A 25,279-nucleotide genomic window follows, 5' to 3' on the forward strand; every position below is an offset into this window, starting at 1 on the left:
TCGCGAATTTACTCTAATAGACATAAGGAATATTTAAATGCGCATGTACTCGTATAAATGTTATGTTTGTACATTTTCCCTCTCTCGTACTTTATGTTCTTGATTTTAAATGAAATTTCCTTCAGCAGAATCGTTTGAATTATTACGATAAATTTGTGGATGTTTTATTTTAACCTGTCGTCTCTAATCTTGTGATTACATTGAGAGCTCTGTAATTGAGTTAATTCCACCGGCCGTTCGCAAGAATACCAATTCCGTAGAAAGCTAAAATGGAACTCCCATGACACTCAATGAGATAATGACTTATTATCAGAAAAAATCAAGATAAAAGAGCTAATCAATGCCAATCTAATAATACCTCATATTTCAACCCTTTGAATCATCGATTGTAATCTGTGAAATAAAATAATTATGATAATTATATTCTTAAAAAGCTCAACTGTGCAGTATTTTTTACGGAGGAAATATGGTAAAAGTATCGTAGTAGGAAGGCACTCTATTCGACAACCTTCATTTCCCATAAATTTTTAACCACGGATACGATTTTTCACGGCTCTGGAAAGTGCACTTCCGAGTTTGAAAAATGCTATTCGTGAAAGAAAATTTACGGACCACCGATGACAATATTCTTGACCGCAATAAGAAATCGATTTCAAAAAGATAAGACAAAGCATTGTGTAACAATGTACTTTTCTACTATTAAACAATAGAAAACCATTCCAATATCAAAGTTATATAAAGTAAAGATTTGTAAAAGCTATTAAAAACAGTGATGCAATACACGTAATATGCCGCGTATATATAACAAATATAATTGCTTTTTATTGATGAGCATCACATCAATCTGGAAATATAATGAATCATGCCTTAATCGATTACGTTAGAAAATAGGTGCAACGATCACCATAGCGATTAAATGTGTTGAATAAATTTCCAATAAACGGCAAGTCCCTACTTTGTTGACTAATTATAAACTCGATAGAAATAACCTTGTCAGAAATAAATAAAAATAAAAATAACAAATAACTAACAGAAAAAAGGCCATAAAAGTCAAAGCGCAGAGTGCAAAAAATTTTTATTACAAGTCAATATAGAGTAGTGATACAGAATGCACAAAAATGTTTCAACTCAATTTTTGAATCCCCTTCAATTTGATATGATTGTAACCAGTGATAGTGATCCTGCGTAAACAACGTGCGGCAATGACTCGTTAGTGTAACACAACTTGGCTGACCTTGTTACTGGCATGTTGTTTACACGGGATCGCTATTACCAGTTACAATCCTTTCAGACTGAAGAGGGCTCGAAAATTCGGCTGAAACCTTTTTGTATCTGTATTACTACTCTATTGATTTTTAATAAAAATTGTGTGCGCCTAGATATTTGCGCTTTGATTCTAATAGCCCTTTTTCTATTAGTTTTTTTATTATTACATAAATATACATGTAATGTATTAAAAATAGTAAGATCGTACAATTAAAGGATCTTAATATTTATGTTACAGCGTGCAATAAAACGTATTACGGCGACGTCGGGAAGACGTACGATTTGGAATTGCATCGACCGAAGGAAGATAAGGTGCCTTACATATGCAAGCTCACCTTTAACGCGCCAGGTGACGATTTCGGTGATATCGTGCAGGTGAGTCTTCGAACCATTCGAGATATCTAATTATCGCCACGGTATTAGATGGCATCGCGCTGATGCTCTACGATAGCGTCGTTCGCAACGAAAAACGTAAGATGATTTGTTCACGAATGATGAAGAAAAGAGCGCCTCGGAAATTTGCAATAAATTACACTTCACTGAATCGGACTTTAATTAAAGGATGCATTAACGAAGTAACGAAATTCAATAAAGAAACAGAAGACAACGACGCTGGATTATGTAGCAAATTAAATTCTGAATACTTAAGTTTTTATCGAATCGATCATTAGGGAAGCCGTGAGTCCAAACAAATGATTACTTTTCTTGCGCAAACACGATAACTTTGGGTATCTTAATGAAACGCGTTTTACTCGACGGAAAATTTCTAAATAAATTAGGCAACCGCTCGAAATGTATCCAGAACAAGGGAACGTTTGCAATTCACACGCACATTTCTCGCGACGCGCAGCGGAAATAATTACATTCTGTTCAACTGGCGGAGAAAAATTAACGGTGGAATTTTTAATAACCACCATATTTTTTTCGATTGTGCGAAACTGTGAAACTGACCGCACGCCGAGTTTCTGAGAGCGCGAAAACTTTCTCGTTTTCGCCGAAATAGCCTCCGGCTGTCGAATTATTTACACGGCAATATTTGCTGGCTTTCTCATATCTGTATAGCGTGGGTCACGAGAATCTCTTGTACGTACCGGTGGTCTGCGTGCAGATGTTTACAGGTTGCGTCAAAGGGGCCGCAGCCGTGCCAAAAATCGTAACGCAAAACAAAATGCGGCGGTTGCGCGGAATTGCGTTTTGAGAATTGCGTTCGAGTCAACACGGATTCCCATTATTTAAATACCGTTTGATATCCGTAAAGCGAACTCCATATCTCACAATGAACTACAATACGATCAAATATTACGTATAATATTCTCTACTAACTAATATTATTTTATCATCTATTTAAAAAACACGTTTTTTTACGAATAATTAAACATTATTCAGCGTTTGCGTCACGGCGAGATTTTTGGTTTCAGCTGACCTTCGACAGCTTTACCCTAGGCAAGTTCGTGTCGTTCACCGCGGAGGGCTGCCCCGATGGGTCCCTGCAAATTTCGGAGGCGCAGCGTCCCGACGTCGGCGGTCTCTGGTGCGGCACGTCCTGGGGACCCGCGATCTACTACAGCGAAACACCCAGCGTCTCCATCATCCTCAAGCTGCTCAGGCTCAGCAAAGATCAGACGGGATTTAACTTTGATTTCAGAATGGCGTACAAAATGATCAAGAAGTCGGACGCGGTAGTGCGCTATGGGAATCCCTTTGTCGGTAGGTGACCAGCTTTCGATTATGGATTTTAAGCACGTTTCCTGGAGTTTGCTTCGACATTTGTCTCGCGCTCTTTCGTGGCTTTTATTCCGTGTACTCGTTTCGCAGAAATCAGTTTGAAGCAAATTGAATATTTTCAGTAACTCGACTAAGATACAACTAGTACTAAGATACAACTTCTAGTTCTGCCACTGTTATCTTACTTTACAAATATTATTGTTACAAAACATTGTTTGCTAAAAATATAAACAGAAAAAAAATTGCAGAACACATTAGTCATTTCATTAGAATATATATAAATTTTTCAAATCTGAAAATCTATTAGTTGTGATATAGTAAAAATCGTTTTTTGTTCAATTAATTAATGATTTTTTAATATGCTTTCTAAATAAATATTTAATAAATTAATTCTCCGAAGCTCGAATTTTGTTTGCAAAAGTGCATTATCGACCATCATTACGGGCGATGAAATTGCGCGGACAAAGAAATTCCCGATATTTTTCGCCGTCAATGATTAAAATTCCAATGTCACGTGGTCAGGAATAACGCAGGTCGCCGGGACGCCGGCGTCGACCGAGCGCACGTCCGTCGAGTATGCGAACACGTCAATGGCAATGCCAGTGCAAATGGTCGAGCAACACGTGCCACCACCTACGAAGCCGACCTCCGAGCAGTTCTTAGGGGACCTAATATCCGGGACTTATTGCTCCCGTATATTCACCGACTGCGACCGGAAGAAATGCAGATTGCAGTCACCCAACTTCCCCGGTCTTTATCCACGCAATCTCACCTGCTATTATGCGGTAAGACTCGCCTAAATTGCCATCCTTGTGACAAAGCGCGATGTGATTTTATTCTATACTGTAATTTGCAGAGCGTCCGTATTTTAAACAATATTAACACAATAAATCTGCTGTTTCGAATTTTATGGGATCTTTAAATAAGACGTACAAATTCCATGTAGCAATCCGCAAAAAAAATGAGTTTAAAAGAGTTTCGTATTTTTCACAATCCCTTGGGCTGCTCATTAGAGTAACGCTTTCGCCGCATCAGGCCGTATCTTTAGGGTAATGTATCATCGCTCGAATTAATTTGCTCGTCGTCGAGCAGATGCGCGGCAGTGATATACGATCGACATAGTCAGACACGACTCCTCTCCCCGGAGCCTTGACACGGCTCATATTTCTGTTTCAAGCAGACACACCTGCGGCGGAAGTCGTAAAAATGGCTCGCTTCCTCTCACACGCGGTTAACAAATTTTCGGAACGGTACCCTTCCGGTGGCCATTATTTCCCCTTAGCATCTCACCGTGCGAGTCAGTCGCGTCTCCTCGTCACGTAAATCAACTTGCGCGACGGTTTTCTGGGCAGTTTGCAATTTTTTGTTTGTACAAGTTCAGACTCAAAATTGATTCGAAAGCCAAGTCACCGAGTTCTACACGCGAGCAAATATATCGACAATATTTTTGCAAATAAGTCGACACCGATTTTGTAAACTGTAAATAACTTTTCCTTTCTTCGCTGAATATTCAATTTCACTTTCGTACGAAAATTTGTAATTTACCACGAAGCTCAACAGCTAACGGCGATTGGTAATTAATGTCAGTATCCGTAAACATATATTATCGCTAATCGATGCCGCGGAACTAATCAACATCCTAGATACTCTGTCACTATCGAGTCGATGAACGAAATATGCGAAGGTAGAATTTACGGTCTGCCGTTTCAACGCCGTAGGCGATCATTTGTTCTCTTCGTGTGCAACTAGACAGGCAGACACTCGTGGGACTTGCACTAGATAGACTTCGATTACGAGTGAAGCTCGCGATCTCTGTGTCGGTGTTTCTCTCGATAGTTCATCTTATTCCGAAACTCGAATACAACCATTGTGACTTTTATCGTGCACTTACGCCCAACGTCCGATTTAAAGCTATCGATGTCTGTACAAAAGGTCGATTCTCAAGCTGTTTATCACGTTTCTACTCTATTAATTCAATCACGAAGAATAAATGAATTAGAATCTATTTTTACGTTGCACATAAGTCTGTGCGATAATTTTAATATAAAGCACTGTTTGCTATTTTTTAATTGTACAATAAAAACTTAATATCTTATGCAAATTTATATTTTCTAAACAAGGAAAAATAAGTTTATTTCAAAATCTTATGGAAAAATTATTCTATCTATTTAATCCTTAAGTGCGTGAGTTTCCTAATTAAAAAATAAATGGCAATTTTTTATGTAGAAACCAATGTTTACAGCTGCCACGAAAGTAAAAAAAGCTAATGCTAATATTTGGTATAAACATAACATTGCAGCTGTACAATGCTTATATTCACATTTATGCCTGAATCTTCAGTAACGCCGCTAAGAAAATACAAATGAATTTATAGTTGCATACTTTCAAGCGAAAAATGCATCTCAGGATTAAGATAAAAAATTCTATGCTCCTCTAAAGGAAAACGGAAGGTGTGAAAACAAACGATGTTCTTACACTTACGTGATTACGCCGAGACATTTTGCTTCTTCCTTGCTTACCTGAAAACAGAAATTGCAATATATGTAATATATGTATATATAACAGAGAAAAAAAAAAAATTTATCAACATATAGAATATTCTAGGTGGATATGAATGAATTAATTTGCATTTCTCTGTGCGACATAGGTGAGGCAGCACGATGTACCGCCGGGCAAGCACGCTTTAATACACGTAAAACAGCCCCGAGGCCAATTGGTAGCTGTAAGGGCGCGACCAGCTACTCAGGCTGAGCCACCACCCCGGGAACTGCGTCTCTGGCAAGATTGTGACGTCGTTCAGGTACATAAAGCCACCGCGAAAATTGGATTAGCTGTTATAAATTCGAGACAGAGACGGAGAAAGGATGGGAGCACAGTAGTCGCGAGGCAACGTGACCGGTCTGCCAAGCAGCCGCGCTGCTTTTGCATAGTGATCTTCCGCCGGTGGAAAAATCTTTAAGTGTCGTATTCTTGGTCACAAAACCGGAAAAGTCACGATTATTAGATATTTCCGTTGCCAATATGTTGAAAAATCGTAGATGAATAAAAGTTGAAAGACAGACATTTTCCGGTGAACGTGTAATCAAGCGCAACTACGAAAGGAATTAAATGCAGCCGCACAAGTTCACGCCTTTGCGGTGGTCTATTCTGGATGATAGATTTATAAGGTTTCCTCCCACCCCGTTTCTTTTCAGACAGTTTGTTAACACTTTTCAGACTTTTTTCCACTCACATTGATGACGCTAATTAATATCTTCGCATTTAACATTTCGCAATAGTACTTTATTTAAACTGCAATTAATTTCCAAATGATGCTGCTCATCCATTCATTGAGAGATAAAAAGATTTGTTTTTACAGGACTACGTAACAGTGTACGACGGATACACGACCAGGGAGCCCGTGATCCTCAAATTTTGCGGCGGTGGGGAGCCAGTACCGGAGGCCATCAGCAGCGGCCCGGAAATCCTCGTGGAATTTACTACCTCTCCTTATGGCACCTTCTTACATCCGACGCCACCCCATTCCCTACATGGGTTTCAATTAGAAGTGCAAGTACGTGAGAGCGCTTCCCATAAAGCGCATAATGACCGCCTTAATTAATGCTTAACTTATCCATCCCTTCTTAATCACCCATAAAATTAGACACTTTAGGTACGTAGAGATAGCACTCTAGGACAGAGAGAATACTTTGTAAAGTAAACCGTGTCAGAATATTAACTTTTTGATAGTTACATACACGCTATTAAACGTCGGATAATTACTGTTATTAATTGCCCGTCAATGCAAACGAAAATGACAGCCAAGGGAAATTTCCATACATATTGGAACAAAACGAAAAAGAAAAAAATGATTACGTACAGCGTAACCTTTTCAAGGGCTGTAATATATATTATTATAATCTCACTTGAATTTACCGAAAATATTGGAGCTCATTTCATCTCGCTGATTGCGCATAAAATCCAATGAGCCACCGTAGCGGAAACAACGATATTATTCCCTCCCCCCGCCGTTCGCATTATCTCATAAAATTTCCTAACGACACGCTGCGAACACACATTCGCGTCGGATAGGATCGCAGACACGCGATCGTACGGGTAATTCGCTCGGGTAATTCGCTCGTTCCCCTCGGAAGGGATGCGGAATCGGCGACGCGAAGCCCTTAGTCTTACCGAGACTGCACGCAACACAAACGCACGTCGGCTTTCAGGTCACGTTCGTAGACGCCGAATCACCGACCTATGCCAAGAATAAGCGTTGCGAGTTCTGGCTGAGGGGCACCGGCGGCGGCGTCCTGGCATCGCCGCGTCACTCACTGCCCAGGAACAGCACGTGTCTGTATCATCTTCGAGGCGCCGGTCCCACCCTGCCGAGCCCGACGCCCCCGCGTCCATTGCCGAAGTTCCCGGAGCAGAGGCCGGGCACCGTCTGGAGGAGACCGGCCCCGCGGCCGCCGCAGCCGCAGTTTCGCGTATGGTTGTCCATCCTTAAATTCCACGTGGGTACCAGTCTGTCCACCACGGAAGAGGATTGCTCGACGACACTGATGGTCTGGGACGGCGAGATGATGCCGCTGTCGGAGTGCAACGACGTCGCCTGGTGAGCGCAATAAGCTTCACAGTCCGCTCGCGAATCGATCTTGTATTTTAGGAGAAACTTCCGGGAAACTTATTTCGCTTTCTGAGATTATTACCTTGTTAACTTCGGGTTATGTTAATCTCCGCTTCTTCTTATTAATTTGTTAATTTTCGAGTCTTAGTAAGATCTTTTTAATCTTTTTAATTATCAAAAAAAATGTTTAACTTTCGTAGGAGATATTGAAGATTTAATGTTATGTTCGTTTCAGTGAGAAAGAACGTCAGCGTTACGCCGAAAGAATGGGCGACCCGCTTCAAACCGTTCTTGCGCGTCCTGCGAGCAACACCACGTTGCTAGCGAGATATTGCAAGGACAAAGTACCGAGGACTTGCGATCACGCTATTTTACAGAACACCAGTCGTCCGTGCTCTTTGGGAGAAAGCTTTGTCTCTTCCGGCAGCAGTCTAACTATCGAGATGCGAATGATCGAGTCAACGGCGCTCAGGCAAGTGTTAATTTTTATTGCAACATCTTTTTACATTTTTTTATTGCTACTCGGCGAAAGGAATAAAATTAAAATATTCTGCACTACTTTATTTCATTGCGAGCATACTAAAATCGTTGAAGAAATCCAAATTAAATATATATTTCAAAACGAGTATAAAGCGAAAAGATTTTTAAATTAAATTCAAAGTTAGAGTATTTCTTATCTTCTATATATATTTTACTTGAATTTATTATCCTGCTTGTAACTTCTGGTATCCATTTGGAAAGTTATATAACTTCCGTAACTTTTAACATTAATTGGTTTCTAGAAATACGAACTAGTGCGACAACAAATATCGCAGAGGATGAATAAGTTATATTAATTATATTTCTCTATTCTGTTGAGAAATTATATTAATTCTCTCTTTTTTAATTCAATCATAATTCAAATATTCCTCGAAAAAGTAAATAAAAATTGATAACTGCGTACACTAATATACATGCAAATCTGACTGTAAATTCGCGAAAAATCTGCAAGATCAGAGGATGCCTGTAATGAAATATTCTCTTTGAATACTTTTGTTTTTTTCGAAAAAGAGATCAAGCAGGCAATAATAGGTTGCCGAAAAATTTCGAGGGAGCGCGTTACAATGGAAATTGCATCGACGAGTAGTAGAACGTTTGAAGAGTAGCGTGCCAATTCGCGCTCGTTGTAATTCCATGTTTCATTCGACTCACTTATAACGCCGTATCGAACCGCCGGAGCGTTAGAAGCGAAGTATGCGGAAACGCTTTATAGCAATACGGCGCGCAATATCTGCCACGGTAGCACGTTTCATTCGTTCGCTGCCGCGTGCTGCTACGCTGCCTACAATATAAGTTATTCATGAGAAACGATTCTCCCTTTTCCCGTCCTTTCCCTCGAGGAGGAAACGGAGATAGCGAAATTTAGAGGAATGCCGAGAGACATGCGGCGACGGCAGCCTCCACATCCATTTGCTTAATTTTATACACCCCCCCGCGTATCTCTTTCCTCCGCGAAAAGTGTTACGCTTGCCTCCTTGATTCGTCGCTACGCAAATATAAAAATTATTTAAATGAACTTGCGCTAAAACGAGTAAGCCGACTTTGTAGAAAATTTTAGACGCAAGTGTATCTTCGCTAACTCTGTATGCATAACGTTCAACGTCATATTTTATATCGATAGATATTTAAATACAATAGATTAACACATGGTCTCATGCTGCGTCGAAAGCCTTTGCACTCGACGAGTTATTAATTTATAAAGTGTAAAAAGAGAGTTCAATACTGTTAGCTTAAAAGTCAGCATCCGAGATACCGACAGAGAGCAGTTGTGAGAAATAAAAATTCAGCACAATATCCGCGTGCATATGTCGTAAAAAGAAATATTAGCTTCTGTTGAACGGTAATTAAATTGCGATTGTATTGGTCTCTTTGTGGCGTTAATCGGCAGCATTCACGTCGGCAACTGTTATATTTTCCATTTGTTCGCGCACGATAATCCCGGCGATCCTTCAAAGTGCACGCGACAAAGATCCAGATCGGCGTTTGTCGATGAATAATTGAGAGCCGGTTTTTTCTCCTCGTCGTTTCACGTCCGTGATACACTCCGATTCACATTTTGCACGCGTTACATCCGTTTATCGTGCCGTATCCGATGGCGGTATCTGCGTGTCATCGTCCTCCCTCTTTTTTTTTTTCTCTCCTCGCATATCGCCTATCGGCGTATGGACACGGCGTGTTCGGGCGTGATAGCCGACGGTGAGTGACGTACAGTGCGGATGCATCGCACGGTCTAGTTAATCCTTTCCACGCGAGGTAAAACCTAGCGACGCGACGGCGCGCGCGTGCTATATAATAAGCTCAAGCCGGTTTAATAACATCCCCGTAACCGCTGGTGCAACGTCTCTCTTCAAGGCCCGTACGCCTTTCACAGTCCGCCGGGGGTTCGTCGATCTTCATCAGCGCATCGAACCCTCCGTCGGACAATGGCACACATTAACCCTTTTACCCTCGCCCGCGGTTGTTGTTACGTTAATCCTCTTCCCGTATTCGTGGATATCAAGATGTACCGAGCCATCCTCGAGCTTAATTCGATGTCCCGCCGATAGCTGGAGACTCCGAAAGTCAAATATTTACATTTCCTCCTAATCGAGTTTTCCATTTCATTATTTTGCTAATTAGTTTCATAAATATAATGGGAAAAGGTGCATTCGCGTGTTTCCGTATGCACGGAGCAAATTTTATATAAAAAATTATTATTATGATACGGCAGAGTAGCCGCTGACCATAAGAGAAATTATAAGTTTAAATACTGTGGCCATTATGTGAAAAACAGTAAAAATTTTTATAATTCCTTCGCGGTCCGCGGCTACTCTCTGCCGTACAATAGTAATTTTTTACATAAAATTTTCTCCATGCAATTACGATGTAATTTAACGAATCTATTTTTGCTTGCAAAGTTCTTTTGCTTGAATAAATTAATGAATTGGATATAATGATTTTTTTTCAGACCCGTCAACTTTCGCGCGCTGTACGAATTCGTCGATCTTCATCAGGACGGCGATCCGTACGGCAGTGGACCGTGCTCTCGCGTCTTCTATAGCCGCAACCGAGACCATTATCCGGATCGTAAATTCCAGGGGCCGCGCGACATATTTCTGTACGGCCGTGGGGGATCGAAGAACATAAGGTAAGAGCCGTTGCGATAGCAAGCTTGTATATCTCCAAATACGAGGGGCAAACATTCCGCGTCTTGGACTAGTTTACCGGAAATGTGCGTTATTGTCGGACATTTCTGTCGATTAGCTCCCGGGGCTTGCCGAGCACGCCGATATTATTTATCCGCCGTAATTAATTATCCGCTGATGGAGTCGTAGTGACAGTTTGACATCATGACGGTTTGCGGTGGGACCGCATCGGTACGAAATATCGTCGTGAAAGCTAATGTAACGATGTAATGCGATAATGACGCGATAATGACGTCGTTAACTCGCTATCAGGCGCCGATTCGTGGTGGTTTGTTATTAACTAGTTGTTGCGTCGTCCCCAGTTGTAAAAACACAGCGCTTTCCCGTATCTTTTTCCCGATCGAGCGATTCACAGATGTCAAGGATGGGATCGGAATCGCACGTCGCGTGCTAAACAATGATTAAAAATGTATCGTGCATTCTCGAAGAGTCCGCGTATGACATTTTTGGCTTATTCTCGATAAAGTCAATTCTGCTTTTCAGTAATTTATTTCTCAAATACTAAATATTATTCCGAGAGATCTTTATAGTTGTCGTATGCTGCTCAGACATATCTTACGGATGAGACCTTATAGAGTAACAGTACTTCTGCAGTGAGGCATGAAGATTGCACTTGTTCCTCCATGAAACGAACATATACACTCCGTTTTTGACGGCTTTTATACGGTCCTATCGTGCACATTCTCCTTTTATTACTGTCCGCAGGATCAAATCTTCTACAATCGCGATAAAATATCAGTTAGACTGCGGCTTTACGACAAACGTAAAATGAGCTTCACGCCGTTAAACTAAAATCTTCGTGTCAGCAAATTCTGCCGGGACATTTAGTAAAAAGTAAAGTTCTTATCTCGTTCATTATATTATTAACGCGGCAAATTATCTGCATTCCAAATTTGCCGGAAAAGAATATAATTTGCAAATTAAAAATTTTGTTGCAAACATGCAATCACTTGCAAAATCGTTTCTTTTTCGAGTTTATAAAATGATATAAAGTCAGTTTTCTTCCATTTAATAAAATTGCTTTTTGCATTCGTTAAGAGATTTATTTCCTGCCCAAGTAATGAAAGGCTGGAACATTTTCTGGTGAGATAATCCGTCCGCGGTGTCCGAAAAGAGATCGGAGCTTCCGTAATGATGGCTACACGTTGCCGTGATCCACTCTTAGAATCACTTTGGCCGCTTTCCGATTAACGAGCGTCCAACCTTCGATACTCCTCGTAATCTTCCTGCAGTATCGATCACTGAACCGGCTCCTTTGCCTGGTCGGCGAGGCGTATAGATTCGATTAAGTGCTGAAAGTGCAGACCAGAACGGGTTTTGCAGCTGCGTGTACCGCTTCGAAGGAGAACACGACGAGGTGGTGAAGCTGAGGTTCAACAAGCTCCTCAATGGGAATCGCACCTGCCGCAGCGTTAGCAGCTCCGACTTCAATAGGCTGCTCTGCGTGGGCTCCGAGAACTTTTCGATTAAGGTGCGTAATTGAAACTTCTGATAATTGCGATTAGTTCTGTGCTAAGCTAGTTGCATGATCGCCGAAGTTAAATTTTCTTGTTGACAATATATTTTGATTGCTTTCCGTTCGAGCATTTTCAATTTGAGAATATCTGCAGGAAGAAAAGAGATCTCTTATAGAGAGTGTGAACTGCTTGTGAATTACATGTAATCTTGATAAAGTTACGTTCGCTGCAAGCGATGTTAATTATAGATTTGCACAATAGGAATCACATAGATTCGATAGTAACAGGTGGCGTTGATCGAGTAATTAACACTAGTGGCTTCATCCATAGCAAGCGATAGCAAGTATCAGCAATCTGCGAATCCAAACATAGTAGATCGAAGTAGGCCGGCAGGCTTCGAAGTTTCCAAATAGTCAATACCGACATGAGTCAGACTTAGACGTTCGTTACGAGTTGTCTTATTAGTTCGCCGTCTAATAACGCGAATAGGAAATTGGTAGAACACGGTTTTGGGGTCGCAATTCAATAGCACGATTTATCGATTCGATGTTAGAAGAGATATTTAAAATATGAATATTTTGCATTTCAATAACTGCGTAATATTCTGTAAAAAAGACGTTCATTGAAGACACTTTCTTTAGACATGTAATGCGTTGCTAATTAAAGAGTTGAGAGTAAAAATTAAATAACATTTTCTACAAAGTGAATGTAAGTACACTGTAACTTAAAATAAAAATCTTTCAGCGAGAAGTTGTTTCAATTTTTTTTTCCATATAATTCAATTATGTTTTTAATTGAATATTAATATTTTTAATTTTGCAATATCATGAAAAACGTTATTAGCTTAAAACGAGAAAGGATGGTCAAATCATCTTTCCACCGTTTATTTACAGGTGCTCGATTTACCCTGGCCAAACGCGTCGCCCATTCAACGTGATTGTCTTTGCTCGAATCGATCGCTACCCATCAATATCAAATCCACCTCTAATATCGCCGAGGTGCATTTCACTATTCTATCTATGGACGCCTTGGATGATTACAACAATCTTTTCTTCGAGGGCACCTGGGACTTCGTCAAGACGGTGCCTTGCCTACAAAAGCGTAGAGTCAGGGGACCGTCTGGCGAAATTAAATACACATCACCGTCCGAGGACGAGGAGGTAAATGTGAAAAACTTTTATACGGCGTCACTGTAAGCTGCCATCTTGAATAATTTCAAATAAAAAGTCTTGAAAAGTTAAAAAACAAATACATTATGTTTCAAATTATGTCTTGCAGTAAAAATTTGATAATACATTTTTGATAAATAAGAATACACGTTTATGAATAAAAAATTAAAACGTAACGAGTAAATAATATTTTAGATCGCAGTTTTTAGCGACTCATCCACTGTATTTATCTGCATTCACTTCAAGTATACCAATGTCTTTTTTGTCGTTTGTTCCAGCAAAAGAATTGCGAGAATCAACCGTGGCTGATCGATCCCGGTCCGACTCAATACTTGTACGTAAAGATGCACGGCATAATAATGTCGAACACCACGGAGTGCGCGACGAAAAATCGCATTGTCGTGCACACGGGTGGTGTGATTCACGTCTCGGTGTGCCCGAAACCGTCTGCCGACTCGAGGCATCACGTGGTGGAGGTGTTCAGCGACGGTTGGGCCGTCAGCAGAAACGCGATGATCCTCGCGCCGGGACAAGATCCAGTCAGGACCATCGCCGTGGAGTTCATCGTGAAAGAACCTGCTTCCTACACAGTCACGTGGCTCGAGCTCACCAGAAGGTTCGTAATAACGATATTTTATAATATCGTGAAATCAAGCGGATAAAACGAAAAGTTCGAAAACGGAAGCGAAATTAAAGATTCAATTAGTCGGCTGTGATTCGCGAATATTATATCAATTGCAAGTATTAACTGGAAGTCGATGGAGTATTGCCGATAAAGCGGAGACAAGAGAGACCGTAATTGATAAAGTCTTCAGAGAAACGCCGCCCTCCTTCTTAAAACCCCTTCATTAAACTTTGCCGTAACTTGTCTGCAACTTTCGCAATCTCTTACGCGGAGTAATTAATCTCGCGAAAACGAAGATCGCCCTAGTAGATGCACATGCGATATAGTATCTGCTTAGAAGTTGCAGGAATCTCTTGCAACATTGTGCGCGAAACGTGGAGCCAAAGTATACAGCTTACAATGTTTCACATCGCTCTCGTACACAAAATACTTTTGATCATCGATAATCTGAACTTTCCGGGGAAAAATACACGAGGGAAACTCTATTGAACTTTATAAAATCTACCAAATATTAAGAACAAACTATTATATAAGCCGTTGCAAAACGTTTATGATAAATTTCGCATTAAACTAAACCAACCCAGCCGTGCCGGAGGACCTCTTCTTCATCATTCGCAATGTTAAAGCCGCGTGGAAATAGCAACGGTACGATTGTACGTTCGCTCAATCGCAACGCGGATGTCTCTCTGGAAAACACCTTAATTAATATCCCGCTCAACGGATCTGACCTCGATTAGAGCGGGCGAAAAGGGGAGAGGGGGGGGGTGAGGGGGGGACGAGAAGGGGACCAAGCGACGACGAGAGTCGCGCGTCGTTACGCAGCGGAACAATATAACTCTATCGATCCTCTCTCTGACCCGCAGACCGTCGGTGACGTCAACGGCGGGCCTGCAAATGTCGCGGGACTGCGAGCAGCGTTGCCCGGAGTTGGACGCCTGCATAAACGCCTCGCTGTGGTGCGACGGGGTGTCCCATTGTCCCTCCGGCTATGACGAGGCACTGACGCACTGCTCCATGCTGCTGCGGCTGCCGCCGTTGCAGCTGGGCCTCGGCATGCTCGTCGTGGCCACCGTTCTCGGCGTCGTCTTCTTCGTTATCTGGCGGGTGTGCCGCCGGCGCGGTCGCCGCTCGATATCCCAGCACCGTCTAAAGAGCATTTCGTCCGAGACGGCGATAATCGACGGCAAGGAAGTGATATGCTGACACAGCGACAGTTCTGTGCGTTACGTCGAGGTCGACCGAGTCACCACCGTGTGACAATCGCCGTCGTCCACGTCGTCGTCGGTACGAGTTCCGGCGGTCCTCCATAGATCAGCGGCCAGACTCTGCTCGGTCCTGCTCTCCTGAAGAAACCGGGCGCGCCGCTGCCGCTGCCGTCGCCGTCGCTGCCGGAGGATCCGCGGAATCGCCTCCGCGTAACGCGCAGAACTGTCGCGTGCAAGGGATTTGGGGACGTCGGGCGGGAAGAGCCCGGCGTTCGCCTATGATCGGAGAATCGGCGTTCGATGCTCGATGACTCGGGCGAGTGGGAGAACGCTTCTTTTTTCGCCGAAACAAGCGCTCACGTTCCCGTTGTCGGGTTGTTCTGATCGAGAGAAGTGGGTCTCGTTAGATTGGAGAAATAATGAGCGGTGAGTGCGGAACAGTTGAACGGTCTGATTACAGGGGATGTCGAGAATTATAGAGCAGCGCGGCTGAAATGTTCTTAGGATTGTAAGGTCGGTGATGTCTGCATTGAGTACGTCGGACAAGTGGCGCGAGGTAAAGCGTGTAACGGCGGATTTAATTCAGCGACGTGTGATGTACGATACGCTTGCTGTTTGCATTGATCGTGCAAGCTTTTCGTCGATCGATGCGCTACAGCAACCACACATGGTTCTATTTTCAGTGACTTCTAACAATACTGCCAGTCCAGTTTTCTCATTTTAGGCTGAATCGTTTTTATAACTTTTTAACTAACAATCTAACGATATTTGAGATTCGACTGACGGCCGACTCTTCGACGCGGCAGATAATCGAATTCTTGTCGAAACCTCGATCCACCTCCGCAAACATCGAAATAAACACTGCCGCGGTAGCCGGTAGGTGACGCAAGTTCTCGAGTTTTGATACTTTCGTTGTCTTCGCGCGCGAGATCTTATTATTCCTCGCGAAGAATAATATCATATTACTTTTCGAAGAACCGTTACACGTCCCGGATTCACGCAAAAGTTTTAACGATTCTCCATCGAACTGCCTGAAAGTCATCTTGAAGCGAAGAGAAGATAAAAAAAAAAAAGAAGAGAGAGATAGAGAACGAACCGCGTAACGTAAGCCGCAGAATTCAAGTGCGAACTACTTTAACGAGGACAATAAGTAATAAAATCCTAGTAGTATGTCGCTGTTATGATAGAATGGCTTAGTGGCGATCGAACGACGCTGCGCCTTGATCGAGCTTCGACGATTAGCGCAGCTGTAAGAGGAAATAACAGGGGATTACACATCTCGGCGTAATGCCGAGATTGAACGCTGTAATAAGTAAACGATGCGGCGAGCTTAGCAGGTCGATAATACGTTGTTAGCGGATTAGCAAGTTATTAGCGGCCAGTTTCACCAACGTCGGTTGGCCTTAACCGCATTTTAACGGTTTGGTTATCGCCAAGTCTAGCGTAACCGTGGTCAGATTAAAGCTGCAATTAGCGGACGTTGATGAAGCCGGTCCTACGTTGTTTTATTTCATTCACTAATATCATAGCCAGCGGAAAACTATCTTTTAAAACCATATTTTATCCAATTGAACAGATATACAAAGTATTTATATTTGATATCACGCGTCACCGAGCATTATCGAAATGATGTTCGAACGATCGTTAGCGGAGCGAATTTTTGTAGCTACCAATGACGTTGATTTACCAAGGCGCCACGTCGATCCGATTGACACACGCATCTCGATTAAGAAGACACCTCGTTCAGAAATCCGAGACATCGAGCGTCGCGCGCAATGCGCTAGTACTAAACGTTAGTTCTTGAGAATAAGAGTAGACAAGCGATTCCAGGGCCGGGGCGAGCATCCTGCCTCGTCTCGTGCTCCCTTTTTTTTCCTTTAAAAGAAAACGCGCGTGACATGACTCACACGAGATCGTCTGTGTAAAATAGATAAATTCGATCGACGCCGAGTCGTCGCAACGTTATTAGATCAATTAAGACGTCGCTCGAAGAAGATGTTAGATATTTAACGCAATGTGACGTACTATATGGCGGCCGTGGTGAGGCAAGAAGCTTCGAAGTCTCGTTACTACTTCTCATTTACTGCCAAAAAAAATAGTCGATTATACGTCGCCGACGGCGGACAAAAATTTTGAATATTACATACATGTGTTCGGTACTGTTCATAGAGTTCGATCGGTTAATTATAGACCGTTTCATCGCGCTGACGATTGTATTACTTCGTAAGAACGCGGTAAAAGGTATGCACGACAGGCAATTGCGAAGATCTCCTCTACGTATCATGGCCGCAGACCTCTTTCAGACGTCTGCATTGCGCTCGGGCCGTACTTTGGCACGAGTAAGTGCAGTTGCAGCTTGGAAAAATATTTTGCGCGATTGTAAAATCTTCGCTAATTCGATCAGACGAGTATGCGCGGAGAAGCTCCGGAAAAATTCTACAAAAAAAAAAAAAAAAAAAAAAAGACGGCATTCCACGCCGTCGATAAAAAGTAAATGTCCCAATAATGCGGTTTTGCAACGAGCTCATGTCGAGGTGCGGCCTCAGCCGACGAGGAAAAATTTCAGCTAGAGATATACTGACCAAGTTTCAAGCGATAGTCGACTCTAGGCGACTTAATTACTCATTTTAGCGATACCGCTTCGGAAGGAGCGAAATAATATGTAGACTTCAGTAGCCTGAAATTATGTGATAATATATAATGCTGTTTTCCTCGGAGCTGTGCTCCGACATTATTGTTACGCCGAGCGAACGGCGTCTATCGGACGCGAGTCGACACTCGAGGGATGCTATTTCCTTTCTCTCGCTACACTTTCAACGCGATGCGTTCGCCACGATGGATGAGAATACGCGTACGCGAAAATTTAGCGAGACGGAGCAAAGCGGATGGCCGAATGTGATTATCTTTCGGTTCACCTTGAGCATGCATGCGAGCACACCGACGTCACCGCCGCGGCTTGTACACCTTGTTCATATACTTGTACATAATCGATTATTTATCTATTTGTATTTGAATAACGATGTTGCATGTGTACTTCCGCTCGCGCGTTTCAGCCACGCATTTTCTCGTTTTTTCAGCTTTTTTCAGGATACTATCGTCGATCTTAATCATAGCAAATTCAGAAGCGACGTGATATAAATAGGCTTCATTTATATTTCACTTTTATCAATTAGTAAAGATAAAATTACGACTATGACTGTCGCTGAGGGAATCGTAACTGTAAGTCGCACGAGAGGCGCTGTTTAAATAACTCCCAAGATCCCAAGATGCCGATATCGAAGACGCAAATGTTATCGAACCTATCATTCGTACTTTATAACCAGTCCGTTATTTTACAATATCACAAGCGATAAAACTTTTGCATTTACAATTTTGTCTGACAGGACTTTTACGTACGATGTGACGTGTATGTTATCTGTATTGATAAAATTTGCACAGATGTATTGCACAAACTTCGAGAAGGCTACTATTTTCTTAACATATGAAACATTTAGCACAAAACTTTCAAAAAATTCTCCAGAAGAAACAAAGAGTTTTCGGTATTCTGGTGATAAATATTTTTAAATAACGCAATCAAAGCAAATAGAATTGATTTCTTCATCTCTCGACATACACATCGATCTGCGAGCGGAAGTTCGCATTTTGTCGCTTTATTACTCGACAAGCGTAGACCTTCGAGAAATCACGATAGCATCGCGTACATTCTCTCTCGAAATACAGGATATACCCGAAACAGAGTGAAAGGACAACGGAAGCTGAAGAAGGATCAATGAAAAGAAATACAGCGTACTGATATCGCGCGCTGTTAACTAGTTAACAATACCACCAATCACTTTCTCATATTTGCGTGCGCACACGCAACAATAATTAACACGCGTATTAACAAAGGATGTGAGACGACGAGAAGTGTAATATTTTTAAGTCATTGGCGAGAAACATTGAATGAAGACAATCGTTAATGTCCCTCATTATGGCTGGATCTAATGTGGACTCGTTGAAGTGAATTTAATTTCATTCTTAGTCTACGATCGTTCAAAGCACGTGCAGTACGTACAAGAGTTTCCGCACTCGTTGACGTTTTGTGGCGAGATAAGGATTTATCGTGCTACGTTCTAAGTGATAATGCTGCGAACTAGTCAGACGATGAGAGAAACAACGCACGCAACACGAACACACGTTCGGTTAACTACATCTTGTGTTCAATCAGGAAGAAGCAATACAAGTTTTCTATCGAAAAGGAGGTCACGGTTTTATTATTCTTCTAATTCTACACCAATTTTTGTACCTTTCAATAACTTTTCGTCGTTTGTAACTATTTAAAGCGATTCAAAGTAATCAGAACAAAGTAAAAAATGTCATTTTGCAAAAAAATCTTATTAAAAAATAAACAAGCAAGAAAGTTATATAAAGTTCAAATAAATATTTTCGACGATTGAAAAAAAAAATTTGCTCGTGTCACGACAGATATGATATTGTGCTGATTGTTTAAAAATTTTTATTTATCTGGGACCAAAAATATTATTGTTTAATTAGCTCTCGACCTGCCAATAACGTAATCGCCTTGCACAACGCAATGCGTGCGAATACATTTAAGCGAAAATATATTTCGAAATTCTAATTAACATGACTGATTTATCGTGAACGGAGAACTAAAGACTGATTATTTACATAATTTACTTCCATCATCAAAACCATTTGCACTGCCATACGTTTAAAGTCTCTTTCGAGAGGCGAAGAACTACAAATTACAAATCAATTATTTTGATGGATTTCTGTAATGAAAGAAATAAGATGCGCCCATTAAAAAAATATTTTCTTAAGATGACATAATTTAAATGGTCACAGAAAAACTGTTCGGAAAACTATTGGACTAGAAAGATAAATTTTTCAATCTACAGTCTACTATAATCACTTTTTCGTAATTTAAAGTTATGATTGAACCCGAAAGCAACGATATCGGCTTTAAAGCCATGACCTACATACAGAGCTATCGTCGCTAATGCGTTCCAACCCGCTGGAGAGAAATTTTTCCAAAAATAGGTCGTCGAAGATCTTATTACGTTAATCGTTCCTGACACGAGCAGATTAATTTATGAAATGCTAATAGCATTTAATTAACTGTGCCATGAACAATTGCACGCACAAGCGCGATTTATCATTCATTATCCATTTACAGGATAAAAGGAAATTTTAATTCTCCAAGAGAGAAAATAAAAAGTTGTGAAAAGATAATTGTTCAGCAGAACGCAAGCGGTGACCTCCTTTTAAAAATAACGTAACATTCACTGACATCTGGTAATTGTAAAACTGCTGAATTTTTTTTTTTTTTTTTTTTTTTTTTTTTTTTTTTAACAACGGCGTAAAGCAGAAATCTATTTCGATAATGTATTTCGATTGTTCTGATTTTCTCAGCTGGTTATTAATAAAAGATGTTTATTGTAAAAATCTAGTAACTGTGCCCTGAGCATCTCGTAAAGGTATAAAATTTCCATCAAGCTCTTGATTATGCGCGTATCCTTACGTCGGGCTGCAAGAAATAGCGGGACTACGAGAAGTATGTCATCGCGTACATGGCACTGCCTTCGAAGGCGGCATATCCGGCGGCCGTAAAAGTTTACTATCATGGGGATGCACCGCCTGGCGCATCGTATATTGTCGCCGCGGCTACATTCGTTGCCGCGGTGAATCACGACTTTGACGTTCGCATCGCTATTTATTACACCGGTAAAACAGTAAAGTTTTATTATCGCGGCGCACATAATTGCCATCCGCATCTATGAGCATTCTCATATGTAAGGATTAACGAGCGCACAATCAACGAGACAAAATCGAGGCGAGTCAAGGCATTCCCAATTTTTTTTTTTTTTTTTTTTTTTTTTCCCGCTGAAACACCGCTTTATCCACATTGCAAATTTCGTTTGATATAGCGTTGTTTCGTCGGAAGTTATTAACCCGATGTAAATTCACGTGGTGCTGCTGCTAAACTTTCGAATAGTTAATTTTACAATTTATCCCAACGTATACTTTATTAACGGCTGGCGAGGAGATAAGTTTCGGCGAACCTTTAAAATTTAATAGCCGATCAAAGAATACATAATTACTGATCGAAACTTTGTAAGAAAGGATCAATGTTTAATCCTCGTCACCTACGGCAGAATGAAACTTCGGTCTAAAGATTAAATGAAATTTTAATGTAAGACGAAGTTACGTTTAAGCGAGACACGAAGCCCGAAGTATGTGACACTCAAATGTATAAATCAGCGTATAAAGCAAAGAATGTTGCGAAACACATTCTAGTGACAACACTTTCTAAACACATTATCGTAGAATTAACTAAGCCGTTTAATTTAAACATATTGAAACATAACAAATTTCAACAGGATGCAGAAAATGCTGTAAATAGTGTTCACTATTTTTCGTAACTTGAACTTTATTTTCGCAAAGTGAAAGACTCAGCGATTGGATTGTTGCGTATGAAATATTGAATTCTAAAATAAACATTTATAAAATAAACATCTTTTTTACTAATCAAGTATTACATATCACATCATATCGATATTATTCTTTTATAAAAGTATGCTTCTGTTTTTGCGAAACTGTTCGCGATTTTCCAAATTGAGCTGTAAATTGTTTTTTGAAACGTAGGAAAATTACAAAATTTTTATATTATTTCACTATGTTTAAAATCGCTTTTCGTTCTGTGAAAAATAGAAAAATATTCCATTTTTTAATTACGTATATACTTGTTTCTTCCCTCGAAGATTATCTATAAAATTTATTGATATAAAATCGAAATCTCATACGCTACGACTCAATAATTATCCAGAGCTAGATTCAAAACGAGTATCAAACGTATATAAACGCAGATTTACAAACGCAAACGCAGATAAATTATAAAAATACTATCTCGCGCGCGCGCACGTACTTTATCTTCAAAGGGATAATTATCTGCCGACACGATGGTATACCCTGAAAATACGATTAATCGCCAGTTTAGAGGGATACCGTCACATCGCTTCACGTATGTAAATATCAATCGTTATGCAAATGATCGGCATAGTCGATACGAGACGAATTTTCGATTATATCGGCCAATTCTCTCGGACTCTTGTTTCGATTGTAAATAAGTATAATCGTATGAATTAAAAGCGATTCTAGATCACGATGTAAGCCAATAAAGTAATTACGTAGAGGCGATTTTTAGGCATCACTATTAACAATGTAAAATCATATCCGCGATATTGCGATTAACGAGAGATCAAATTGTCGAATTGTTAAATCTACTGTACGACTAATGGCTGCGAAAGTGCGTGCTTTTGAGACTTTCACGCACTTTTGTTTGCGCTACTCACTCTCGACTTTGATTTGTGATCGACTGTGACTGTCAACATTTTACAATATCTTATGTCAAGCCGGATAGACAAAGGAGGGAAGAATGTATGTAAAAACAATTAAACTGTCTTGTCTTATTAAGACGAACAAAGATAAAGCAGTATCAACCAAAATGAGCTGTCGTGTTGTGTATATGATACACTTTTGTTGCATAATAGATAGCCAACAGCGACAGTCACGTATTTATCACGAGGTGCATTACCTCCTACATTATCTGCGCGGTTATTATGCAAATGAGCGTTGCAACGACAACGGGGAACTCGTGCAATTGCATGCATATATAAAATTCTACGCTGCCGAAAACGTTGCCGAAGATACGGCACATGTCATTCCAGATGCCTTGGTACTTCACGATAAATTGCGTACGCAATAAATTTCATGAAACAAACGTAACAATCGTTTTGTTTTATCGTTATCTTTTTTTCATGAAAAAAAAAATGAAAAAACTTATATTAATAAGACAGTAAAGATAGCTCTGAAAAAATTCGGATGCAATTGAGGAAAGGACTCTGCAAATCGATGCGCTTAGATCAAAGACTTAATCAATTTCGCTTTCAAGCAACATTGTGTATTTTCAAAGGAATCTTTATGAATTTTGTAAGTGCTGCATCACGCTGTAAATAGCAGCACAAACTGTGAGTCGCCGATTCCACGATCTTAATTTTCATATCACCTATCGTAATTATGTATCGTTGAAAAGTGTTTTTTGTTTCGATTGTCACCATTAACGTCATCGTTCATATTTCATAATGTACATCAATATCGTAAATAATTTATCGATGTATTTTGCGTTAAATCACCGCTTTTTCGAGCAAAAGCGTTTTGGAGCTTTCGCCAGAGATCACGCCAGCGACTCGATCGTGCTCCAAGCGAGATTGCTCATGAGATTAAATCTGTTCTGCGTACGTCATCGATTGTGTATTGCATTTTACTGCCAATCTGATGATCTTATTTCGTTTCTTTATACTCGACCCAAGAGAATGATAATTATATGCCATACGTAGAAGAATCTAATTGATACGCGCTGATTGGTATTTCGATAATCTTGATTTTCTAAACAGAGAAACGAAGCTTTCTCGCGACAGACACGACCGATTTGGACGAAAACATTTAAATAATATCATAAATGTTTTGGAATGAATCACGTGTTAATATATGATAAATTTGAAAAATCTTTTGAGCAATCTTTCAGAAGCCTGAATGCTTGTTTATCAACTATTTTGAATAAGTATTTAAAAATATTCTTTGGATAAGGTGAAAATGATTTTTGAATTAATTATGTGAAAACGAATGCATATTAAATCATTCTTTTCGGTCGTTACTAGATTATAGTAAGCGCGAGTCAGCAAGAAATCTGACAATAACATAAAGACACAGGCACGCACGCATGCACGCACACAGTCTTATCATGAAAACATCATAACGCACACATCATATTTATTCATAATCGCTCCATTTCGAAGGCAGTGACACGAATCGCGATGTAAAAGAGTCGACGCTTTCAATACTGCAGCGTGACGCTAATATGGAATTCGTTGAAAAGGTGGCGTTAATAATTGTTATTATTATACAATTAGATTGTTAATTAAATGGTTAATTAAAATAATAATAGTGCTATATATAATTTGTAAAATAAAAATGGAAAAATTCAACATTCCAACGAATTCATATTAAAGCAATCTAAAAGAATTGAATTTTAATGAATTTCCATCCATTGTTCGAAATTATCTTCTATTTTTTTCGGACGAGTAATTTGCTTGCGTCAAAATGCAAATGTCAAATCCATTGTGCAATCAGTTGGCAATCATTGTTCGTGCTAAATCAGATCGACGCGAAATGCATCTAGAGAAGGCAGCGACCCGTGCATGAATCATAGATGCGTCATGATTTATTCACGAACAAAGTGGTCGTTTCTCCCGGAAGTGTGAATGCGTCATGTGACGTCATTAGAATCTAGAATCAAACGATTTGCTGACGAAAACGCATTTGCATTTCGCAACAGATGACGAGATGTGTAGAACTACGTTTGAAGTAGGCGAACGTCATCGCGCGATTTCGTGTCATACTGACACTTCGACGTGACTAGCGATGTCACCACACACACCATTAATTATTCTACGATAAAATAAAAACAATAACAATCGATCACCCTACCAGACGTAAATTGATCCTCCGAAAACGTGCTCACGCGACATGCATATAGTTACTAATTGTACCATTACTGATTACCGATTCGAGGTATATCGAATATGCGACATTTTTAATAAATTATTTTGAAGATTGCTCGCCCCTTGTTTTCTTCTCGCAATCCCTGTAAACTTTGTTTACTGATTCTTTTCATTCAAACGTCACAGCGTTACATAACATTACGCAACTTTAAGCTGATACAGTATTGATTTTCCAATATTCTATTCATTCTGAGATTCTTAATTTTAATATCTTTTAGCGGAATATGTTTTTGTAATTAAATTACAAACAATTTGTTTAAAAAATCTTAAAAGATATAAGAAACTTTTATTTTCAAGACTTTTTAACTACTTCATACATATTCGTATGTACACAACATATTCGTATGTATGAAAACTTCGTGTGTTTGCTTATTTTATT

General features: G+C 40.3%; 2 protein-coding genes across 2 annotated transcripts in view; one reads left to right on the plus strand and one right to left on the minus strand.

Moving 5' to 3' along the window:
* The window catches only part of LOC105675173 (uncharacterized), a 130,553-nt gene extending 105,598 nt beyond the window's left edge, over positions 1 to 24,955 (plus strand). Inside the window, exons 5-16 of the mRNA XM_067354873.1 lie at positions 1,505 to 1,641; positions 2,685 to 2,973; positions 3,514 to 3,776; positions 5,639 to 5,791; positions 6,350 to 6,544; positions 7,200 to 7,588; positions 7,836 to 8,072; positions 10,587 to 10,766; positions 12,148 to 12,295; positions 13,175 to 13,441; positions 13,729 to 14,066; positions 14,939 to 24,955. Of these exons, the coding sequence (XP_067210974.1) occupies positions 1,505 to 1,641; positions 2,685 to 2,973; positions 3,514 to 3,776; positions 5,639 to 5,791; positions 6,350 to 6,544; positions 7,200 to 7,588; positions 7,836 to 8,072; positions 10,587 to 10,766; positions 12,148 to 12,295; positions 13,175 to 13,441; positions 13,729 to 14,066; positions 14,939 to 15,278 (2,936 nt within the window). The 3' untranslated portion in view covers positions 15,279 to 24,955. The remainder of the gene's footprint in view (positions 1 to 1,504; positions 1,642 to 2,684; positions 2,974 to 3,513; positions 3,777 to 5,638; positions 5,792 to 6,349; positions 6,545 to 7,199; positions 7,589 to 7,835; positions 8,073 to 10,586; positions 10,767 to 12,147; positions 12,296 to 13,174; positions 13,442 to 13,728; positions 14,067 to 14,938) is intronic.
* LOC105675175 (myosin heavy chain, clone 203-like) overlaps positions 1 to 25,279 on the minus strand; it is a 43,103-nt gene that overhangs the window by 12,490 nt on the left and 5,334 nt on the right. The gene's annotated exons all lie outside the window — the stretch shown is intronic.

The sequence above is a fragment of the Linepithema humile genome, chromosome 5 (genome assembly GCF_040581485.1).
Source record: "Linepithema humile isolate Giens D197 chromosome 5, Lhum_UNIL_v1.0, whole genome shotgun sequence".
Lineage (NCBI taxonomy): Eukaryota > Metazoa > Arthropoda > Insecta > Hymenoptera > Formicidae > Linepithema > Linepithema humile.